At 35.8% G+C, this 25896-nt stretch overlaps 1 protein-coding gene across 5 annotated transcripts in view; it reads left to right on the plus strand.

The window, feature by feature from the left end:
• SLIT2 (slit guidance ligand 2) overlaps positions 1-25896 on the plus strand; it is a 257533-nt gene that overhangs the window by 228286 nt on the left and 3351 nt on the right. For all 5 annotated transcript variants that reach the window (XM_074147922.1, XM_074147924.1, XM_074147926.1 and 2 more), the window contains 6 exons: positions 8911-9004; positions 10955-11092; positions 11186-11426; positions 11763-11893; positions 18456-18610; positions 23691-23979. In XM_074147922.1, the coding sequence (XP_074004023.1) occupies positions 8911-9004; positions 10955-11092; positions 11186-11426; positions 11763-11893; positions 18456-18610; positions 23691-23979 (1048 nt within the window). The remainder of the gene's footprint in view (positions 1-8910; positions 9005-10954; positions 11093-11185; positions 11427-11762; positions 11894-18455; positions 18611-23690; positions 23980-25896) is intronic.

Genomic DNA, 25896 nt, shown 5'->3' on the forward strand with positions numbered 1-25896 from the left:
CATTAGCTTAATGTGCTCTGCTGTTGTATTACAATGTAAAAAGTCTCTTGTCTCTTCTGTCTTTGTCACTGCAAGCTGCTAATCTGAATGAAGTGGAAAAAGGTCAGTTGTCTTTTAAGCCTATTTTCACTTACTTTGGTTTCTCACTTTCCTTTCCTTAAAGGTGCATGGATTTCAGTTCTTAGCAATGATCAAATAAATCGTTTATAGGTATAATTTAGAAAGCTCACTGTAAGTCCTCAAATTAGGCACTTGGCTCTTGCTGTGAATACATGTCAAAAGAATGTGGTTGAAGATGCAGATCACTGTGCAGGACTACTTTATTACTACCTTCACTGTCTTTTTTTCAGATGTATTAAAAATTTGTGCAGCCACTGATAGGGACTAACAAAACAGTTTACATGGTGATCTTCTGAAACCTTTACTCTCATCACCTTAAAGACATACCTTGGTTCCGATCTAATGTATTCTCTGTTTTATAGCACTGTTTTGCTTTAATTTCTTTGTTATATTATGGTACTGGAAAACACACTGGAGTATAAAATATCAATCTTCTCGCTCATCATTTCTGTGGCCTTTTTTTGCTTCATCTAAAGAAACTGAAATGACCACATTAAGCTGAGGCTATGGTACAAGAACGGTAATAGTGGAGAGATTTACAACAGTAACTTTGGGTGGTCCTGAATTTTAATTTTTTTTTTTAAAGTCTCTGCCTAACACCTATCTCACTACCAGAGATAAATGATCTTCTGTACAATCTGATCATCTGTACAATCTGAGAGCTAACACAATGAGTGACAACATATTTATGAAGTTAAATATTTAGTTTTAAAAGTAAATGAATCATCTTGTAGTGTATTTGTCATTAGTTTAATTTAATAAATATATTGTGCAGTCTATAAAGCAATATAATATTTCACCAGGAATAAAAGTATGTTCATTATCTGTGAAATAACATGTTGAGCAAGGCTGCAATTTTACCATCTGTGTTGATTAGTTTAGACATCTGATGAATAATTCTTACAACTTAAACTCAGAGCCTAAATCTTCTCTGTAACTGACGGAGAGAACAAGGCATTTCCAGAAAGTTATTCCAACCACAGGTGTTCCATGCTTAAAGCTGTGTTCCATTTAGACCTGTAGCCATATTGGCATTTTATTACTTATCTGGACAGCAAAGATAGCCTTCTGTTTTTCTTTCCACTTGTCACTTCCTAAGTTATTTTTTCCTACATTGTTCTGTTTTTATTGCAGTATGAAATTGGTTGATTTTGTAAAAGAGTACTTGTCCCTAGAAAAACCAGGAAAAGTGCAAGCTCAGTATAAAGAAATATAAAAGTTGAGCTCTTTGTTATTCTCGGTTTTAGTTAAAAAAATCAAACAAACCAACCCAAGCAGATTACAGTGACTAGTTTGACATCTGTCGATAAAATTTTGCTTTGTCACTGATTTCCAGTAGCATAAATTACAGAATTTTAGGATTTACTTCTGGAAATTAATAGAAAAACTTAATTTCTATGTTCATGAAAAATAGCTTTTCAAATGGCATCAAGGGAAGATACTACTATGAAGAGACTCAAGTCTCCATTTCCAGTTGAAGCAGCTGTTACCTGTGTATAATTAGTCTTGCTGATAGTTTAAATATCTTTAAATGTGATTAAAGGTAGAATGACAATGAATCCTAAACAGAACTGTAGTCACTGTAAATGTATTACACAAATGTGAACTATAACATATTAAAATTACGGATTATATCAAGAACAAATTCCTCAGAAACAAATTATCAAACTCCCAGTGGATGTGAACTAAGTTCCTTACCAAAATTCAGCAGATGTGTATGTGATACATACCTATATTAGCTTGCCAGCTGAACATGAAAGTTATTAATGGTCTATAAGTTGCTTGGAGGATCAATCAGTTCTATTATGCCAGACATCTTTTGAATTGTGACAGTAGTAGGGAAAAAAAAAAGGAAAATTTTAAGTAATCATCTCAGTTTAGGCAAGGCATAGACACACACACATATATATATTTATTTTTTTATATATATATTTCAAAACTTTATTACATGGCATTCTTGCTACCACAATAAAGGAGTTAAGTTACTACTTTCAATTCACTTGGTAATCAAATAAGTACCTGCCTAAAATTTAAGCATGCAAGTAATCAAATGCAAATCATGTAATATCAAGCTTGATAAAAAGTTTAATTATTTCATTAAATTGGGATAATAATCCTCATTCTTGTAAGAACTACACAAAAGTGTTACAGCTTCTTAGGATAGAGATACCTTTGCTACTCTTGCTTTTCATCACTCGTAAAATTTTCTGTTTCATCTAGCTAAATACACCTCAAATGACTATTCTATACTAAAAGCTCAAGTATTTAAGTAATTTTACCGCATTTTCATAAAGGGGGAAGATACATGATATCCTTGGCAAGCTGAGCTACCTGCTACTAGTTTGATCACTGCCATTACTGATTCTGGTCTATAATCTATCCTTTTTTTGTTTTCCTTAGTGGTCTTAAAGCTTACCTGCCTTAAAGTTACTATTTCTTTTTTGTTACCAAATGGCATATGTAAAACAACTACAAATGTTAAAATAAATAAGCACCTTCTTAGACTAAGATCCACAAGCATGGTGAATAGATGAACACAGTTAAGCAATGGTGAAGATAGGAACAGTCCAGCAATGAATCAGATCTAGAGTTTGACTTAAAAATTAAATTCCAACAAAACATTCAGATTTGTCATTATAAACTGCATCCTACTGTGCCTGTGAACTTTTTTTAATTGTAAGCAACTTTGTCCCTCATATAGTAGATATTTGTATTTGTCTTTTCTGAATAATGAGCTCAGGACTTCAAATAATTTATGTTGTCTACTGTTCATCAAACTCAAGACTTCATAAAAATGCAGCACTTTTCGGTTTGTTAAATGGCACTGACATTTTCCAACCTCTTCTACACTCAATTGGCTATTTGAGTCAGAAGTAATTAAACAGAGACCTCCAGTCAAAGACTCAGATAATAGTACCTAGTTGATAACACATAAATACTGCAGAAGTTGACTCGCAATATATTGCAACCAAGCTCAGAAGCTGGAATGGACATATATGTACACGTATAAAATCCTGCTATTCTAGCAATTACCAATAAGTCTATAATATATATTTGTTATTTTAGCTTTGGAACAGTGAATAAGACTTCTAGCAAAAACCTGATTTTGATAATTAAAACTGACCATTCTTTCTTTTGCATTCTGTATCTAGTTTTTATTCTCGTATCATACTCAGCTTTGCTAATACATTAGTGATTTTAAGCTTGTTTCTTCAGTAAGCTTGCCTGTAATTAGCAATGTGCTATTATATTCAGAAGCCCCTGTCCATTTGTTTTAGAGCTGTCCTCTTCATTCAGAAATATAGTGGCTTACACTGCTTTATTTGACCATATTTGGAATTTATTGCCCAATTATTGAAAATAACAATGATGTAAACCATTTTTTCACCTCATTGCATTGTTCCTCATTATTTGTTGTATTACATGTCTTTATATATTGGAAAATACGGAGTTAAGGGTCTGTTCAGCCTTGAGAGAAGATTTTTATCACCATGCTCCAGTATTTAAAGGGTGCCTACAAAGAAGGTGGAGACTCCCTTTTTACAAGGAGTCACATGGAAAAGAGGACGGGTAATGGATACAAGTTACTTCTGGGGAGTTTCCATTGGACACAAGAGGAAAATTTTTCACAATGAGAACAATCAGCCATTGGAATAATCTCCCCAGGGAAGTCACAGATTCCCAAACATTGGACACTTTTAGGATTCAGCTGGACAGGGTGATGGGCCATCTTGTCTAGACTGTGCTATTGCCAAGAAAGGTTGGACCAGATGATCCTTGAGGACTCTTCCAACCTGGTATTCCCTGATTCTATGATTAAGTTTTTCTGTGATTTATAACTTCATCAAGTCATGAGTGAATTAACATAAACAGAGGAAACACAAACTGACCTCTGAATCTAGCAAACTCCAACTTTGGTTAGTTAGTCAAGGATTACACACAATTCATCACCAGTATTTAATAGTGTTGTCTGGCTGTTTAAGTCTGCATCATCCTCCATGTCTAGCTACAAAATCTAGTAAATATTCCAGTCTTGACCTTGGAGGGTTGTGTTCATTTGGACTGTGCCAACCACACAGAGTTCCGCCGCTTGCAGTGCTACTCCATACAAGAATCAAGACTCCCTAGATTAATTAAGCAAGATTTCTTATGGAAAGAGTTATTGCTGGTTCTAATTAAACTTTGGAAGCTTTTCATAGGATTTTTGACACTTTATCCACTGCTTATTTTTAAACAAACTACTCTGTTGCTTATTTTCCTATATACAGAAATGTTCCCATCTTTCAAAAACATAATTACTTAGCCCAGCTCTTACAGAAGCCTCAGTTACAATATTATTAGATGAGTAAAAGAATGTACACACACATTGGTGTCAAGCTTCCTTGAATTGAGACATTTGTTTAACAATCTTTTTTCATTATTTTGAAGTATTTATTTTTTTAAAACATTGTATTATGCTTCCCAAATCAGGGAACACTGTAAGATTTCCTTCCAGTAAAACCAAGGAGCCTAACTTGGTAAATAAATTTCCTTCAATGAGTGTTTCACTTTCATCACTATCTTTTCAACAAAATAACTTTCGCCCCTTCAGCTTGTCTCAATTAAATTCTGATTAATACATGGGTTATTCAGTATGTTAAAAGAGATGTTGCTTTACCAGGAAACTATTTTCAATCATTCAGATTCCACGTCACATATTTTTACTTACCTTTCCTATTAACTATTTTGCAAACAGTTAAATTTTGGTTAAGGGAACAGTCCATTCAGAATATAAATCTGTTAACAGTACAAATGAAAACCTCACACTTGGGTTATTTCAATTTGTTCTTCTGGTATTTATATTTTAATTGAGAAATTCAGTATCTGATGTACATATTTTCGATTCTATCTTGAATTTTTCTTGGTTTTGCTTTTACTGATCCTGTGTGCGAGTCTGTCATGAATGTTACTCTTTCTTTATAATGCAAGCTTGTACTTTACCTAAAATTGACTTTTTTGTTCATAGGGTTTTTTTACATTATTATTTCACTGCATGACCACCGTGTTTATAATGTCATTTCCTTGATTCCTGTTTCCTTCCCTTGGCTAGCTGCTAACAGACTCTAACTGAAAGCTTCCTCCGGGGATATGATTCTGACTTACTTCACAGTTTGCAAATGCAAGGGGAAACTTCCCTTCCTTTTATGCTGTCACAGCAGAAAAGGTCCTGTCTTTTAAAGACAAGTGGGTTTTTGAATCGTTTCTCTTCTTTTTCAGTCTCTGCACATTTCTAGGGAGTACTCAGATCAAAGTCTGACCATAATCTCAAAAATATCTGATGATGTTTGCAAGTTGTTTGGCTGCAGTAGGCCTGGTAGAGTAACACTGAGCTTATGATTTGAAGTGGACTTTTTTCAAAACTATAAGACTGTTTCAAACTTAACCTTTCAGTTTGGCCCTCAGTCTCTACGCAGGATTCACAGCTGTGACTTGGGAATTCAGACCCTGAGCTTTTCATGAGGTGATTCAGCTTTCAGTGTACTTCAGAAGATATTAGGGCCATCAACCTATGACTACTAAAATGCAGTGTACCCTAACTAGGAATTCATGTATTTTATAAGTACCAAGTACCTGGATGGGAGATGAAAAAAAAAAAAAAAAAAGGCAGAAAAAAGGACAGGCTTAGACACTGCTCAATAGACCTGTTTGCCACACAAGAAATTTCAGAGGTCTATGACAATAATAATCTAAGCCATGGGCCAATTACTACGCTGTAGCAAAATCAATGCCAGTTCAGTAAAGTCGACAGCAATGGTGACGTTGTTTGCTTCTATTATGCCAGTCCTAAGTTGCCTTTTGCTAGGTATTTTGGTGGTTTTTTCCACTGAACTTTTACTGAGAATCTCTCTAGAGGCAGCAAACTTCCAGCCCTGCTTGAAAGACAGGCTCAATATGTCACTTTCAGAAAGTCTCTGATATACTGTTAGAATTAATAATCTCGGGAAAGTTTAGAGGTGTTTTTCTCCAAGTCTTGTAAATACTGAACAGCCATATTTTTGTTATTTGTAAGTGAGATGTCATATATTTTGCAGTTCTGCATGTAATTTAATATTAAAGATATTTGTATGGGGATGTATGTGTATATATATGCGTATGTACACATGTATGTAGGCACATAGATACATTTCTAAGCCATGGGAATGTGTATAAACTAGGTTAAAAAGCCAGTGATTTTTGTTATTGCACTCCATGTTCCTGGAAATCTTAATTCTCTGTTCCCATATTTATATCTCACTCTTAAATATTGCTGGCCTTTAAACGGATTTCAGCTATTACAAGTTTGGCAAACTGACTAAATTCTATGTGAAGAATTACTTCCTCTTATATATGTATTTGTTTGAACAAAACCCATTTGAAAAGAGAAAGGGATCTGGGTTTTGTTTGATATATTGTGGGATGCAAAGAATCCCTGGTATTTCAGGATTCTCTGTGCACTGACCTAGTCATAACAGTTGCACATTTCCAGACTAGTAAATCCATTGAGAGTTTGAAGAGGCTTTGAGGATAGAATTAAAATCCTTTGTATTGAGTCATCTTCAGTGGCCTGCATTTGATCTTCATTCAGTTTCCTACATATGTTGACTAAGTCACATTGTTACTGACAGATTTCCTGAGGACTGTTAAGTAGCCTGTGCTTGAAGGCCATTTTCTTCGGTTAACTCAAAGCTTTATTTGGATTTGTAGAGAAAATGTACTACTTGCAAATTGGTAATGTCCTATAAATTCCTTTTTTTTTTTTTTTTTTCTTTTTAAATAATCTTTGTGTGGAACCAGTCTGGATCTTTTGGATGGCTGCAAAGTAATTGTCAAGCTGGTTTTGGCTTCTCCTCTCATTTTTGTAGATGTCAAGCTCCCATGCCTTATCACACTTAGCATATATGTTTCAGATGTGGGTTTTGATCCAACATAACCATCTTTGGCTCTGGTTCAGTTTTGTCTTTTTCTCTAGCTTTGCTTTCATGTAGAATGTTCCTCAACTCTTTTAAGGTTTGGTTTTTTTGTTTTGTTTTTTTTTTTTTTTTATTTGTCCACTGTTTGAATTAAGTTCTGCATATCCTAAGAGCTAAGTCCTGGAAATAATGTCTCAAGTCCTGGGTAGTCAGTATTCCTATTCACGATATGCAGTTTTAAACATTAGTATGTAAGCACACTTAGTGTGGGAAGGACAAATTTCTCTCGAGGATCTGTTGAACCTGTAGAAAAAAAAAGACAAATAGGCCTTTAACCATCTATTGTTGCTTTCAATTTATTATGATGTGTACTTCTATAATGAACTGATACACATACACGCACATACGTATATGTATTCTGGAAGATATCTTCATTCATATACTCTCTCCAAAATCTCCATTCCAATATTATTATCCTATACATTTCTCCCTTTTTCCAATCTACCTGTTCCTGATTCTACCCCAACTGTGTCACTAAACGGTCCATCCTTCTTTCCCTGTACCCTGTTTGTGGTGGTGCTGTCCTCATCCTCAGAACTGTGTTAATAGGAAAGAGATGAAGCCACTATATGCTATTTTAATCTCAGGCTGCCCTCCAGCAGATACTGATTCTTCAACTGACTACACAGCAGGCCACTACCACACTCAGATAAGTAAAACTGAGGGATACCAAATACCGTGCCTCTTTGAAGGAAAGTTCAACTTGAGCAGTGGAAGTCTCTCCTCATCCGCTCCTGTCTTCTGCTCTTTTCTTCCTCATTTTGGTGTCCAGTTCTGCTTCTCTCTGCCCACTACCTCATGCTATATTACTTGATAAGTGACAAGGGGCAACCCTTCTCCTTCCTTAGTTTTAGGGCATGATAGACCTGTGAGTCCCTGAATTCAGCAGTCATAGGGTTCATACCTGTTGATTATATGTATATTCTTCATATGGATGCTGGAATAATCTGTCTTTCAAACCAGTGACAAACTTTGCAAGTGCACTATTCATGGTATTTTCTGATTAGTTTGTCAGGGAACAAGACATTGTTGATCTGTTTACAAACCTGGAAGTGTTTCCTTGTCATAAAGTTGCAAATAAAATCATATTTTAACGGTATTAAAATATTTTATAGCTTATACAGCCGATGTTGGAAATTAGAGCTGCTGCTTCTAGCAGCAGGGAAAGGTAGATACTTGACATAGATTTTGTTTCTTTGTATCCTTTTCACAGAACAGATTATAAATAAGTATGGTACATTAAAAAATGCAAAAATTGGAGAGTCATATTTAAGAAAAAATAGAAAGCAAGTTTTTATTTTGGAGTAATTGGAATTATCTTGACATGCAGTGAGATTAACAGGGTTTTTTTTCAGGTAATAGATTACTTATAGTGCAAATCTGGGTATTTCTTTGTGCAATGTGCTTAGAAAAAAGTAAGAGAAAAGCATATTGATGGCTTGTTCTAGTGAGAAGAGATTCAATCACTAGTGTTTTCCTATACAGCAGAGCTAGATAAATATTGCAAATGAAAAATTTTTTATGGCAAAATTATCATGTATATCCATGGATAGATGATTGATATTAACTAATTTTTTTATAAAGGAGTTATCAGAAAAAGTAGTATGTATTGTTATTATTTATGTATCAATATTTATTTATTAGTATTTACTATAAAGGTAGTATTTGTTATGATATCGTGAAGTATGCATTTTTCAGTGTTAACAAAAAACAGTTGTAGCAGTTACTTTTAAAATAGAAACAGCTATTTTCAGGCCACTGTGGTATTTTCACTGAATTGACAGCATACATTATATTTCAGGTGAGCTCTGTGAGGAGAAACTAGATTTCTGTGCTCAAAACCTGAATCCTTGCCAGCATGACTCAAAGTGTATCTTGACACCCAAAGGATACAAGTAAGTCTAAAATATTGTCACAGTCCGACTGAATCTAAATTTCTAATTTTTTAACCCAGTTTAACTACTTTTACTTTTGTTTTAGTGGAAACAAGTTCTATTCTCAAAATATTAATTCCAGTTATTGCCAAGCATTATGGCAGAATAGGCCAGTATTTTCATCTAGATCTACATTATTATCTTAAATATGTTTTACTGAATTTTACTGATTCTTAACAGTTCTAATTCCAATCGGATTTTAAATAGCAACGTAGAGTTCTACACAGTTAGTCCATGTGACAGTCTATAGAAAACCCTTTTAGTAGCTTGGACAGTAGGAAAATTATTATGTTTAATTTAAGTGGAATAATTATATTGCTTTTGGAGAAGTAATTGTGAAAGAGATTATTAGGATTAGATTATTAGGAAGGCACTCTGGAAGGTATAAACTAAAGAAGTCCATCCCCAGGAAAAGTAATCTTTAATTAAACCGTATCTTTATCATAATTAATTAGTATGTACAGTATAAAGTGTTTTTAATAGGCTTTGGGTTAACAAATACAGAAAACCTGCAGCTTTCAATTGTTTTCATAAACATCTGTTTTATGCACAGTATGCTCTTGTGCTAAAATTGGATTATTTGGTATCATCCTTACTACTTATGAAATTACATTTTATTTAAAATACAGCAAAAAATATTCAAATATATTAAATATTCAAGTGAACGTTAAATTAAATTGAAAGTTTTCAACTGGAAAATAGAAAACTTGTTGGATTTCAATTGTTGTGTGTTATGTTTATTTTCTTCATGCCACTTCAGTAAACCTAGTTTGGCATCTTATATTTTACTGCCCAGTTCATTAATCTTCAGTGTTACTTTCTGACATTTTAAATCAGAAAATAGCACTTGCAGTAACTTCAAGAATGTATCTCACTTAGTCAGCTTTTTAATGCTTTATGTTCTTTTTTCACTGTTCTTATTCGTAGATGTTCTTGAACAGAAATTGAGACATATTTTGATCGAGTACTTAATTTAAAGTTACACAGCTATTTATGATCACTCTTGACACTCTAGAGCAAATTTTAGATACTAAAAGAAACAACACCAAGGAGGGAATCACAAGATCTAATGAAATCAATTCTATACATCTTAATTAAGAAAAAAATAAAATCATGTGGATGCATGAATTTGTAGTCTTTTCCATTCATTTTTCACAGAGTTCTGATCATAAATGTAGTGTAATAAATGTAGTAATATATGAGGATTCCCTGAAGAGATGCCACTAGCATTAACAATGAGAGTTGCATGGGGGAGAAAAAAAAAGCCCAAACCAAAAAACCATTACATCCCGTCTTGAGGATATGCTGTTTCTAGTTCACTGGGGGCTCAGGGAGGGTAGAGGACGTGTTTTGAGATTTCTGTTAGTTCACTAACCATGGAGCTATTTATAGTAAATCAGGCTGGTGGAATTTCAAGGGGAAAAAAATTATGCATAACCTCTAAACTGTATAAATGGACCACTGGTCCATTCATAGCTGTTAAGTTGACAAAGAAAATATCCATCATTATAATACAAGCCTTGGATTATTCATCTCGGTTTCAGCAACTAAGCATATTGATTATTTTTAGTGTTCACAGCCACTTACAACATGCTGTAACATTCTGCATTACTCATAAATTCCACGAAGAGCTGTCAAAATGATTCATGTACGCTCTCTAGATTTAAACCACAATTCTTCAATGTAATGGCAGATGAGTAAGCATGTGTAACTAGCAAACCTATATTCATTACATACGTAGATTCCCCATATAATAACATGATTAAGCTACAAAGTCTTTACGCACAGTCACAGTAATACTTTTTTTTTTTTCTTGAGTTTTAAAAAATTCGGTAGTTCCTTAACTTTGTCCTAAGCACACTCTATTGTGAGAAGGCACTGGACTATCCCACCTGCTTTCCTGTTTCGCAGATGTGATTGCACACCGGGATACGTAGGTGAGCATTGTGATATTGACTTCGATGACTGCCAGGACAACAAGTGTAAAAATGGAGCACAGTGTACGGACGCAGTCAATGGATATACATGTATTTGCCCAGAAGGATACAGGTGAGAAAGATCTGAAGAAAGTGCAAACACATACGCCTTCTGTCAAAGTCGGGTTTTTTTGGAAATACTAATTTTTTTTCTGCTTGTATTTAGTGGCTTGTTTTGTGAGTTTTCACCACCAATGGTTCTACCTCGCACCAGCCCTTGTGATAATTATGAATGTCAAAATGGAGCCCAGTGTATCATAAAAGAGAGCGAACCAATCTGTCAGTGTTTATCAGGCTACCAGGGTGAGAAATGTGAAAAGCTGATCAGTATAAACTTTGTCAACAAAGAATCCTACCTACAAATCCCTTCAGCTAAGATACGACCCCAAACCAATATCACTCTACAGGTAAGGTTGCTTGTGTTGTAGATTCTGATCTGGAAAAGAGTGTAAATGACTTTTCATGGTGTGGAGAATTAGCCAAAGTTGTCATTGGCGCACTTAAAGAGCTTTTCACAGTTTGAGCTAAAAACCTAGAAGAGTTACTTGAATAACTCTATATTCATATTGAAGTAGTTGGGCTTATTGACAGGAAGAGAAAGAATTTTGTCAGGTTGCCCTTCAAGGAAGAATTTTATAGTGAAGTAATAGACTATGGGAGTAAATTCAGAGATTCACTTTATACAGCTTTTTGATTTAATATTTATTTTCAGTTCTTTCTAAGTGTTTCTTTCTTTTAACTAGATTGCCACAGATGAAGACAGTGGGATCCTGCTCTACAAAGGCGATAAAGATCATATAGCGGTAGAGCTGTACCGGGGTAGAGTGAGGGTCAGTTATGACACAGGATCTTATCCAGCCTCTGCTATTTACAGGTGAACCCAGATGAAACCAATTTTTAACTGATACACAATATGTACTAATTCTTTATAGCAAAGTCACGTTTTTGAATAGATGGTTAAAAGAAATTATGCAAATGAATGTATTGTCAGACACTGAAAACCTACTGCCAAAAGACATGACTTGGCTTGGAAAATAATGCAGATATGTCAGAAAGATAATATATTATTTGATCCATTAAAACTGAGTAAGAGTTAGCTTTCAGCAGAATATTTATACGTTTGTGTAAAGCTCACATGTGGAAGTGGAGTTTTTTCCATGATGTTACTGCCAAATAATTTCCTAGTGTGCAGGGTAAAGTGCAGAACTAGACTGCATAAGCAGAAATGACGTGGAAGTTTCTCTTCTCTTCTGTGTCAGGCAGTCGTATAATGTGGGACTTTTCCCTGGCATGTGAAGAGAAAGCTAAAAACTTGATTCTGAAAAACGACGCTACCCTTGAAAAAAGAAGCGGGTTTTGCTTCCAAAGTCATTAAGAGACAGAATCCACATCTGCTTCTGGAGCATAATTTTTCAGGTTTTTTTAAGTCAAATTTCTCTGGTTCCCTGAAAAATTACCACCTGAATTTCTGGGGAAGTTTTATGTACCTTCTCAAGAGTTTGCAGACAGATGTTGCAAGAGTGAGCAAAAAGACAACAGGCATCAGTTCTTGGCCTTGATTGCCCTAGTGTTGCTACAAATACATTCAGAAGTGAAGGGGAAGTGTTAAATGAGTTTTCCTTGAATCTTCTTTTTGTTGTGTTCACACCTTTTTTGCTGTCAGTGTAATATACACTAGTGATCTAGTGTATATTTACTTGCTGGAGTTCGTAGCAGCTGACATTGTTCTGCATTCTATTAGGGACATTTCATTGAAAAGAAATGATTTTTAGAAATTATTGCACTCAAATGGCAATATAAAATCAAAAGCTTAAGTTTATATAGCAGAGAAACAATGCTAAACTTTGTTAGGTAATAACACCAAGGGAACTGTGGGTTTAATAGATTACTAAAAGCATTCCACAGAAAAAAAAAAATCATTCCTATAAAATACAATATAAACTTGTTTAGTAAAACATAGCCTTTTACAATAAGCATCTTAAGGTTGCTTTTATTTTCTGATGCAATATGTATTTTGTAGGGGTTTTTTACAATTCCATGAAAGGATTTAACATGTGGAAATATTATATGTATTTTAATTGTATAAATTTTCATATATTAAAAATATATTTATAAAAATATATTTTTATATATAAAAATGATAACAAAATAATAAAAATAATAAAAATTATATATATAAAAAGTTAATTTATTAATAATCAAATCAGAGGAGGATAATGAGAAATAAAAACTAAATCTTAACCACCTTCCCCTCACCCTTTCCTTCTTGCCAGGCTCAGCTTCACTCCCAAGTTTCTCTGCCTCCTCCCCAGGGGGATGGGGAATGCGGGTTGTGGTCCGTTCATCACAAGTTGTTTCTGTAGCTGCTTACTCCTCAGGGATTCACTTTTCCTCTTCTGTATTTCGTCCTTCTCAGTCTCCTCCTTGACTCAGTTTCCAGTCATGTTTTCCTTACAATCCGCTACCATCCATTCCTCTATTCTTGCTGTATTCTAACTATTCCTTGCCCAGCCCTACCTCTTTCTCTTCTTTCTCTGTTAGGTCTAATTTTTGCTCCTTCTGAATGAGAACCACAGTTTCTTTCTCTGTCCATGTTACCTTGATCTACCTGAGGCAATACCTTCACTTGGAATGGGCTGGCAGGCCCAGATCCAGCAAGTACTACTGCTGCCCAAAAGTACAGCTGGAGGTGCTAATCACCTCTGTCTTGAAATATAGCCATCATGGACAAAGAATTTGGGAATATACCCTTCGGTCTCTGTAGACTTCCATGTTTTCAAGATTTTAACACCTTACCTAAGTGTATTTTTAGAACAATGACAAATGGATAGACATGGTGCCAGCCCACTGCCAAACATCATGTTAGTAGAATCACAGAATCACATGGGGTTGGAAGGGACCTCTGGAGATCATCTAGTCCAACCCCCCCTGCCAGAGCAGGTCCACCCAGAGCAGGTTGCACAGGAACGTGTCTGGGCGGGTTTGGAATGTCTCCAGAGAAGGAGACTCCACCACCTCCCCGGGCAGCCTATTCCAGTGCTCTGCCACCCTCAAAGGAAAGAAGTTCCTCCTCGTGTTTAGGTGGAACTTCTTATATTCAAGTTTGTGCCCATTTCCTCTTGTTCTATCCCTGGGCACCACTGAAAAAAGACTGGCCCTCTCCTCTTGACACCCTCCCTTTAAGTATTTATAAGCATAAGAAATAGGAGTGAGTTCCCTTCAGTTTGGGAAGTACCTGGTCTGTTCAAAAAAATAAAAATCGATTGCAGGCACCATTCAGTATCGAAGATTTTAGAAGAAACGGTTGAAGGTTACCAAAATTATAAATAGCTAAAATAATATTGTGAAATAGTGCCGTGGGTTAACCCTGGTAGGCAGCTAAGCGCCACACAGCCGCTGACTCACCTCACTCCCAGTGGGACAGGGGAAGAGAAAAGGAAGAGTGAAAGTCAAAAAAATCATGGGTTGAGATAAAAATAGTTTAATAACCAAAGGAAAATTGGAGGAAGAAAGAAAACAATATGAGACGAGTGCTGCAATTGCAATCACTCACCATCTTCCATGGGTAGACCGATGCTTAGCCAATTCCCAAGCAGAAGATGGGTAACCTACCTGAACCCCCCCTCCTCTCCAATTTACTGACGAGCATGACATTATATGGCATGGAATATCTGGTCATCTGCCTGGTTGTGTCCCCTCGTAACCTCATGCGTGCCCCAAATCTATTCACGGAGGGGGCAGGGTGAGAAACAGAGAAGGCCTTGACACCATGCAAACATTATTCAGCAATAGCTAAAACATCAGTGCATTATCAGCATTGTTTTTGTCACAAATCTAAAACACAGCATCGTATCAGCTATTATGAATAATATTAACTCCATCCCAGACAGATCCAGTACAAATTGGTGATTAATTATAAAAGCAAACAAGTTAATATATTATGTTTTATCAGAGAGAGAAGAAGACGACAAAAGAGCATTTTAACTCATAATGTTTAAGAACAATGAGATTTAAGAATGACTTGGTAACAGGGTAGATAGTTTTGCAAACTAAGATGGGAAGTTGTTTACAGTGAGAAGGACAGAAAGGAAATTAAAAAACCTGAGAAGTTTATCAAGAGATTTAACTAAAGAAGTGAAAATTCATGAGTAGTGTAGGAAAAAGAACAAACCAAGTTGTACTCCACTGAACAATGATGAGATACCTGAAACAGAGGCCAAAATAAAATAAAAAAAAAACCCAGCCAATAGAGAGACTGAAATAGGAGTTTTATAATATAAATGGCAGTCAAGAAATGGTGTGTTGAAAAGGAGTCAAATGGGAGCTGTAAAGCTTAGAGAGGTGCTTGCAGTAGCAACAAAACAAAGTTACAAACAGATGATTTAATCATGATAAGTATGGAGAATCAACAATAACAGCAGTCTAGCTGTGTAGAGTGAATGAGAATTGCTTTACCAATGGGAATTGACTGCAGAAAGAGCCATCATCCCACAAGCACTCATCAGTCAATCTGAGTAACAAGATGAGATGATGGCAGTGCCAAGACCAATAAAGAAAATTAATTCATTGGAGATGGTTATTTGAGAAAAGTTGATCCACTTGGGTTTTGTTCTGCCTGGACATCCATTTTTAAATGTTAAATTTTTTTTAGACAAAAATAAACCAAAAAACTTTTCATTCTGTGAACTCGTTTTCATCATATATTTATTGGAAATGTGGGAATATTTCTTCCCAAATCATTATTCTTCCACAGGGTTCCAGAAGCTTTAAATCAGTTTTTCTTACAGCTTTTCATTAGGATCTATGCATTCAGCTCTCATTTCTCCAATGGGAAATGGGCTAGAAGTAATGCAAGTGCATTGGCAGGAAATATTGCACAGATATGGCTTGTGTTTATTTCCCCTTTAATTTAAACCACCCTTACCTAGAAGGGTTCCTCCTTCTGCAGTAAATTTTTACCAGTAAAACAGTTTAAGTTAGAAGCTTTTAATAATCACTCTTAACAGAGACACATTCCCTTTACACATTATGTTTTATACATCCCTGGAATGACCTCTCGATATAAAAGTGCGTGTTCTGTGTTGCTATCATCCTTTTAAATACTACTGTGTGAAAGGTTAATAAGTTGTAAAATAACATGTTTCCTTGGAACAAGAACATTATATTAGGGTTTCTTGCTTACTTAAGTCAATGTCATATGCATTTCGATTTCTTAGCACAACTTTTTTTTCCCAGATTCATTGAAATGTGTTAAATAAATTAATCCTGGCACTTTTCATATTGCTGGATCACAGCAAACAAACCTCTTAATACCTTGAATAGACCTTACTCTTTAGGAATGATGAACCCTGACCTTTTCCTTCCCCCCATGGAACCTGGCAGTCTCCCCTCCTGCTCACTCCTGAAAAGTGTTTATTCTGCCAGTGTCTGCTCTGTTGTGTTTGCACTTTCACATAGGGCTGAGTTTATGTAAAGCACGCAGGCTACCATGCAGATCTTTTATCCATATCGAGCTGAGCCTGTCCACATAGTTATCGTTCAGAATAAATAGCTAAGAAGCTATTTAATGTGTCACAGCTGTAAACGACCATGTGAGTGCTTCTGATCTGTTCCAGGACAAAAGCAGTTAGGTTAATTAAAACATCGCTAAGGATGCTATAGGGTAATTTGCTTGATTTTTGCCTTGAGATTTAGGAAGCTAATCCATTTCAGCTATACTGCTTTCCTAATGAGAAGAGCTAACTGACTGTATGACTGTTCAGTCCATCTCCAGCTATCATACAATTGGTTCATTTAAATAACTTTTTTCAAAGGCTTAAGCTCACTTATTTGATGGTGCCCTGAAGCAAATAAAGGCTCTCATGGGAATGGTTATAATGTCTGGTCTCTGGACTACAGCTCATTGTCATAACTTCCATGCAGCCATACATTCAGCTTTTAATTCTTCAGTGGAAAATGGGCTAGAAGTAATGTAAGTACAATGACCTATTCAGTCCCGGCATTGACTAATAATATTCTTCCTTCTCTGATGTACTTAAACTGTGTTCAAGTGCAGAGCAGTTACCCTGCACTTAAACATTTGCTTTGTAGGTACTGGGGCTGCTAAGCATAGGCAGCCATTCCTTGTACTCAGTGACATGTGTAGGCTTGTCCCTACCCAGCACAAGCACCATGCTTGAAACAAGCCTTTTCTGCATGACACCCTCGGGGCATTCTCCTACTAGTGGGTTCATACCTCGTTAGTGAGCAGAAGGAAATGGTACATGTAGGCAAGAAAAAAAAAATATATATACAATATACACTGTACTAGCCAGAAGCTGAACACACAGATATAACCGTGCCTAATAAAGATAACAAAGTACTTTATTGCTACCGTCAGTGGAGCTGTCTGGACTAACGATGTGATTTTGTCTGGCAGGACTAAGGTTAGATGCAGTTCCATATTCCTTGAAATAGTAGGTTTATATATATCACCGGAGCCAACTTCAGTGATATATATAAACCTTCAGATTTGCAAAATATGTAAACCAAATACTATGTAACATGTAGAGTACACACAAAGTACATTTTTTGTTTGCGCAAAAAATAATATCTTGAAATAACGTTAGAATCATAGAGTGGTTCAGGTTAGAAGGGACCTTAAAGATCATGGAGTTCCAACCCCCCTGCCATGGGCAGGGACACCTCCCACCAGACCAGGTTGCTCAAAGCCCCATCCAGCCTGGCCTTGAACACCTCCAGGGATGGGGCATCCACAGCTTCTCTGGGCAACCTGGGCCAGTGTTTCACCACCCTCATATTAAAGAATTTCTTCTTTGCATCATCTTCTTTAACTTTATAGATGCTATCTAATCTAAGTCTACTCTCTTTTAGTTTAAAACCATTACCCCTTATCCTGTCATATTAGGGCCTGTCAAAAAGGCCATCCCCATCTTTCTTATAAGCCCCCTTTAAGCACTGGAAGGCTGCTATAAGGTCTCCCTGGAGCTTTCTCTTCTCCAGGCTGAACAACCCTGACTCTCTCAGCCTTTCTTCATAGAAGAGGTGTTCCAGCCCTCTGATCATTGTTGCAGAAGAATTCCAAACTTTTTTTGTGTTCAGCTTCCTGTCTAGCAAATGTATTTCAACTGATGTTTAGAATATCATCTATATTTACGCAGTTCATTACTTGATGAGGACAGGAATAATTTTGAATGAAAAAGGGCTATTAATTTACAATACGTATTATTAATAGAGCATTATTGATAGGGTGTTATATTGTATTAGCTCTTAAACACATACACACATGTCCTTGCTTAAAATCTAGCTTTCAGGAGACTGTACTCCTGGAGAAGTTCTGTTCTGAAGCTTTATTGACTATTAAAGGGGAAGAAGACCAAAAATGTTCTAACCAGACCATCAACTGTTTAAAATTAATATTAATGTTTATTTTGCAGTGTGGAAACTATTAATGACGGCAATTTCCACATTGTGGAGCTGTTGGCTATGGATCAGATTCTGTCCTTATCTATTGATGGAGGAAGCCCCAAGATAATTACCAATTTGTCCAAGCAATCCACTCTGAATTTTGATTCTCCGCTGTATGTAGGAGGTAAGAGTCTACAGTATTGTAGCTAATTTATTCTGGTAACATACATTAATAAAGACATGGCAAGAGACTCGTTCATTGAGATAATACCTTAAGATAAAACTTGAGCAGTTAATCTCAGTAGTTTCAGTTTTAACAAATAGTATGTCCTCAAACTGCACCTGTTGCTTTTTTTATCAGTACGGGGATTTGATGCCCCCTGTAAAATTCTGTCGTTTTCTACTGTTATGTAGCTTTTTATTATAGTGAAGAAGTGTGTTTAACATTGTTTGGCTACCTGGAGGTGCAGTACTGCCTATTCAGAAAGTGTAGAATGGGAGCATTCTGTTTCGATCAAATTTTACATTTCTATTTCACTGCACACGGATATGCAGGACGTAAGAGCCAGGCTATAAAGCCATGAAGTATATTTTCTGTCTGGAGATCGTATTGCTTAGGACTGATAGGAGTGATGACATTTGGTAAGAAGGGAACCAACTGGAAAGTTGCCTCACAGTATCTGGCAGGGTTTGGTTTTTTTTATTTTGTTTTGAGAAGAAAGAATTGTTTGTTTCAGTAAAACTGGTAGTAGGTGATTGCGGAGATAAACTCTTTGAAACATTTTTGATCTTTTGCTGCAATTTACTCTGTGGAAGTATGGATTCTTCTTGTTTTAACCAGCAGTTTCTGATGAATTTCTGATGGGCCTGCATAACCTAGGTAAAAGAGATAGAAACTTCAGTCAGCACTTTCTGCCTTCTTACTGTCCTTGGTAGCAAGTCTAAGCTCTTAGTGACGAGAGATTCAGCATGGTTTTTAAATACTGCTGATCTTCTACCAGTCTTCATCTTCTACTTAGTTTAACCTTACACTCTGACAGGAGACATGTAAGGAGGCTCCTTCTGATCTGTTCTTTCTGTAAAAAGAATACCGTCTTTTCCATTTTGTCTAATTCTTAAGAATTGTTTTGTGTCTGAGAATAAGTTTTTAGACTTGTGCTTCTTGCCTCCTTGCAAAAAATTATGCTCCCAGTAATATATTCATAAGATGCCCGTTTTCTCAAAGGTGCTGTTTATCCTCTTTCTAAATATACAGAAGAGCTCAGGGTAGCTGCTTAGATTTGTCTCTAATGGGAAAGAAAAACAGGAAGGTGCTTTGATTCACATGGATCTATTTCTCCTATAAAACCAGTATAACAAGTGCCTCAGTTACAAGTGATGAGGGGTAAGTTGACATTTGTCTCTGAAAATCCCCGTTTTTCCCTTGAAATGCTTCAGCTTTTTTGTCAAATCTTTTCAGATTTTGTCATTGTCTCCTTCCGTCTACAATGGAAAGAAGTACAAGACCTAACTTAACATTAGTTATCACTCCCCATACCAGCAGAGAAAAGAATTAAAATTATCAAATGTATGAGCTATCTTTAAGATTGCTTCATATCATGAACGTTCAAAGGAGGATTGCCTTGTGGAAGCACATGTGCATTTTTTCATGTGTATCACTGTGTATACATAGTGTCCTATGCCACATTTTTTGGAAGGAGAGATGGTCCTAGATTCTAATAAGACACTGTGTGCTTGCTTACTTGTATTGTTTGTTATTTAATGACTGCTAAGGCCGATTTTACTACATCTTGAAAGCTGAGCTTAGTGTAGAATGATGCCTGTTATGGGCACCTTTTAATGAAATGAGGCTGGACTGCCAAGTCTAAACATTTATTCAGTGTAGTGCTAACGCTCACTTGTTGATTTGTGACATGTGCTTCTCCTCCTTGCTTCTTCATCTTGCAGATCTGTTTCTCCATTAGAAGAATCATATTAATCTACATCATCATTTTGAAGTATCCAAAGTAATAATTTTTGGAAATAACCTTTTCCTTCAGTGGTTTACTTCCTAAGAGCAGCAGCCTTTTCATCCCAGTGCATATTTTTTAGAGACGCCTTGTGTTCCTTCTATTTCTATTCTTCACATTCAGGCTCCAAGCAGACAATGATTTCCGTTGTCATATAAAATTTAGGCAGAAAAAGAATGAAAACCATTATTAGAAGCACATTATTACAAAATAAAGCAAAAAACCCCCAGTGGGTTGATATTCAGCTCTTAAACTTTTCTATTCTTTAACTATGTTTATCTATTTACGATCTTTAAAATTCTTGAGACAGTTAACTTTCACTCTTGTATCTTTATGTTACCCATCTTTTTGAGATTCATTCAATTTTTTCTTATCCAACTGTATCTAGAATTTTTTAGAGAATTCGATCACACATTTCCATCAGTTAAGAATTCGCACTAGGATTTTATGCAGTATTTTTATCTTTGCCAAAGTCTTAGTTTGACACCTATATCATCATGTAGCTTACACTTACTCTTATCACCTTCCTGTTAAAATGGCATTTCTGGTAAGCATCACCTCAACTGGCAGGATGAAATTCAGACTTGACAGCAAGCCCTTGTATGGTTTTCTCTCTCTTTCTCATTCTCTCTCTCCCCACCCCCACCCCTCCATTTTTTTTTTTTTTTTTTTTTTTTTTTTTTGATCACAATATTCTTGGGTCACAATATTTGTGTTGGTTTAGAAGGGGCAATTTAACAGAAAGTGGAATAATCAATTTATACTCTTTTTTTTTTTCCTTTTTCCAACTGTACGGCTCTCTTGTGTGGTCAGAATACACACGCCAGATATTTTTCAGTCTATAAAAGATTTCAGTAAATCATATTGAAAGCCCATGGCCTTTTGTAAGAAGTCTTAAGGGGCAATCTGTTTCTTCTCAGAAACTCTTCAAAGGGGTCACAAGACTTCACTGATACTTCACATTCTTCTCTCAGAAATTAGAGCATATTTTCTGAGAGTGGCACCTTTTTCACGGAATTCCCTATTTCTGAGACAGGTAGGGCATCAGCTGCTTTTCATTTGTGCCTGCTCTGTTCTAGCCGCTTCTGAAGGAGATACTCATTTTGACAGTGTGATTGTACAACTGTTATTTAATTGAGGTCTTACCATGTGCCTCCTTGAGCAGTGATTTGGTAATTTACCTGTAGTCAGGTTCAGTGACCAAAAGCTTAAAAGGAGATAGGAACTACTTTCTTACCTTTCAGAAAATAGACCTGAAATACTTGTCTGCCTCGTTTCTATGGCAGATCTTTCCTAACTGATAAAGAACCTTTATCTAAAAATTATCTAGGAAATATTTCTAAAGAATATAAGCAGCTTTTGCACACACTTTGGCCTTCTAATACTTAGAAACTTGCTAGAACAAGCAAAAGTGTATAGGCTAAAATCTTGTGTATATGCTTGCGTTCTGTTTCCAAATGTCTTCCACATTAGAGATCATAGACAAAAAAATTCTCTGAATCACATGTGATATATCTCATCTCATCTGGTGTGATACATGTTTATATAGTTCCCAGAAATCATATCTAAATTTCCTGACAGTTACAAGTATAACATCTAGTTTAGCATTGTATTGGTGTACTTAGTTTTATACAGCTTTTATTTTTACACTGGATAAATTCAGTGCATCTCTTCTGCTATTAGATGCCTCAGCCATAGGCCTAAAGATTTGTTGAGTGTTGCTTTCAAGGGAGACATCAGGGTGAAGAGGCCTCGATGACTCTGCCTTGTCCCTGGATTTTGAGAATATGGGAAATAGTTTTGAGGAAATGCGAACTAATGATTGTTTGCAGACTGAGTCCTTTAATATAATAGGTGATTTTACTTAACTGGTAAGATCAAAGAAGATTAGGCTCTTCAGCAGTATGGATGCATTATTGTTCATTTTCATAATCACTGAAGCTTAGCACAAATGAAATTACAGTAACCCCTAAATGAAAGGCACGTCGACTTCATCAGGTTGCGTAGCACTTCTGCTTTACTCTTAACTGTTCCAAGTAACTATATAAAACCATTAGAGGTATTAGTTTACATGGTTAAGGAGCAACTGTGCAGAACATTACCTCTTTCTGTGGGTGTGATCTTACTAAGTACCAGAATGAAAATTGTTAATTTTGCCTATGAATAAACCTGTGCAGCAAATGAACAGGCTTATTTTCAGGTAGACAGATCCTTTTCTAATGCTCAGTACATTTTGATTTCCTTTACTTATTAGTCTCAGGAGGTATTTAGGTGTTTGTGTATTAATTATTTGAATGTAGTATCCTAAGGACTAACTAGTATAGACCAATATATTGACAATAAGTTTAAAAAAAAAGGCAAAAAAAAAAAAGCAGGGGTAGAAGAGACTTCATTTTTACAAGGAATAATGTTTAACAGTAACAGACCTTCTAAATTAGTCTTAAATAATTAACTGATCACAACAGGATAACTGCATTCCATGGACCTCCTGCTCCAATCACACCTGTAACAATTACAGACTGCAACAGAGCAATTATTCTGAAAATCATCAACATCAGGGGCATTTGTGCTATCTAGAAATATCTGCACATAAGTATTTTGATGTTGAATTATTGTTATTATTGACTATCTTTGTTTAAAACAGTAGTGGAAACTATGAGGGGCTTTTTTATTAATCTGGTTTTGAGACACACTGAACAAAAATATTTTTGAGTTATGGAACCTCTCCTGTTGAGCTTTTCTTTCCAAGAATTTTCCCTAGCAAAATTTCACATTTGAAATGTGTATGCCAGCTCCAAATTGATGAGCTGGTCCTACTAAATTCTTCTGGATTTGAGTATCTTAGCAGCTTACAAAAAATCATGTATCAACTGCTAAATTTCAACAACAACTTTTTTTTTTTTTTTTTCTCTCTAAGATTCAGAAACTATGTACTATCCTGGACTTAATTGCAGTAGGTCAAAACCAGGCACGTATCTGAACCTTTTCACAGTTATGAGCTTCCTGTATGAAGTCCTATATACGTCTCTTTAGTTGAATCTAGAGACTTAAGGGTCTGGTGCTCGTTTAAATGCAGGCTTGACAACTAGGACAATTTCCAAATACTAGATCATTATTCATGGTTGTAGGCTGAATACCTAAGAATAATTAATTAGGAAGAAAATATTTCTTTAAAAGTGTTTAAAAAATAGGAAAAATGGTGTAGAAACTTGTATCAAAGACTACGTTGATTATTTGCTATTATTAATTTCCTAGGCATGCCTGTGAAAAATAATATAGCAGCTTTACGCCAGTCTCCAGGACAGAACGGCACCAGCTTCCATGGTTGCATCCGTAATCTGTACATCAACAGCGAACTCCAGGACTTCAGAAATGTGCCCCTGCAAGTGGGAATTCTGCCGGGTTGCGAGCCTTGTCATAAGAAAGTTTGTGTGCATGGAACCTGCCATGCTACCAGCCAGTCAGGCTTTTCCTGTGAGTGCGAAGGAGGATGGACTGGACCCCTCTGTGATCAACAAACTAATGACCCATGTCTTGGAAATAAGTATGTCCTTCAAGACAGTACAGTAGTATAATATGCATATAAGTCTCCTGTTTATGTGTATTTTTTTCATAAAAGTTCACACTTTTTTCAGCAAGAAACAAAATATCCTGGGCATGTAAAATTGAAAACGGCCTCCAGTTTATAGTATATTCTTTCCATAAACTTAATGAGGAAAAGTCCCCAGTTCAGGGGGGCAGATACGCATGTCTCGCTGAAGTCCTGCCTAAAGCCTGGGATAAGCTCTTATGTACTTCTCTATGGGCTACTTCTGTAACAAGTCACACCCGTGCAAGTGTTGGTATGACATTTGGTACAAAAATTATTTAAAAGAAGTTGCAAATGGAAAAAAAAATATCTATTTGCTTATTTATAATTGTATAGAATGAGGAAATGCACTTATTAGTATTCTCTAATGTGTTTTAAAAACTTGACACAATAGATATATCTAATATTTTTACATTTTGGAAATGGAAAAAAAAATCTATTTGCTTATTTATAATTGTGTAGAATGAGGAAATGCACTTATTATTATTCTCTAATGTGTTTTAAAAACTTGACACAATAGATATAGCTAATATTTTTACATTTTCACAGTACCCCAGGTTTTAGCAGGAAAATACCTTTATGGTAAACTTCTGTTTAAGTCCGCATGTACTAATTCTTTTTGCTGATTTGACTAGAACATTTTAGGTTGGGCATTTTATGTATGTTTATAGAGAGGGTTGTATATATATATATGTGTAGAGAGCGAGCAAAAGACATGTATGTATGTGTATATGAGTACTGATATCTATGCATATTCATCTTTTACATTTACTGTAGAGACAGGTTCAGGTTTTTGGCTCATGGTCTCCCAGCACAAGAAGATCAGAAACTTCAGAAGTTCAAAGTTCTTCAGGGTTTATTGGTCATGGGCAAGAAGATGTCATTCTGTTTGCCCTCACTACGGTTCTCACTACAGTTTAACAAACATCTTCTGTTGTTGGTGGTGGTTTTTTGGTTTGGTTTTTGTTTGGTTTTGGAGGTTGTTTTTTTTGTAAAGTAAACCCTCTCGGATCTTTCGGCTGCTGCTTTGTCAGAGTTCTGGGCTATATAACTTTTGAGGACCAGTGGCCTGAGTTTGCTAAGAGATTCTTATGAGATGATTTTCAACTCCCATATAAAATGATGTTTAGGTGATCTTTTCACATAATGCGTGGAGCGCCTGACCCTTTAAAGCTTTATACACCAGTTAGCATGCTTTACAATGCAGTTAGCATTGTTTACGTTGGTTAGGGACTCTTTCAGTGCTATTAAGTTTTGAACTCTCTCCAAAGCCACAGCAGTGACTTTTTTTGAGGTGTATCATTATAGCACTTCGTTGTTTATGGGTCTTTTTCTTACCCCATCCTCTTTCACAGTAACTTAAGAGATAGAGAAAGGAAGTCACAGCAGGTTAAAAAACACAAATGCAATTCTATCACACACATTTTATACTTTAAAAGTCAAAAATAACATGGAACTGTAACCTTCAAGTTCTATAATAAGAAAACGCAAAGAGTTTCTCTGAAGTGTCCTTGAAAAATTAGGTTCTGTATAGGTTCTTATAACTATACACATCAGCACCCAAACTGAGTGCTTTTAGCAGTAAATTACAGAACTTGGCAAGTATCAGGTAAAGGCAGTATCAAGGATAGAATTAAGTGAGCACATTATTAGTATTTTGTTAGCTCTTGAAAGTATTGGTTTTGTTTCAGCTGCGTACAGTGCTGTGAGCTTTTAGGAGAGAAAGCCAAACCAAAATTGTTTATTTGGAGTGAAGGAAGGGTTTTTTGTTCTTTAGTTCCCGGGGAAATTGATTCTGTATTTCTTGATTCATCTCTAAATCCTGTCTATTGAATAGATGCATTTTGTCTGTCTAATACAGTATAACATTCC

Source organism: Numenius arquata, chromosome 5 (genome assembly GCF_964106895.1).
Source record: "Numenius arquata chromosome 5, bNumArq3.hap1.1, whole genome shotgun sequence".
NCBI lineage: Eukaryota > Metazoa > Chordata > Aves > Charadriiformes > Scolopacidae > Numenius > Numenius arquata.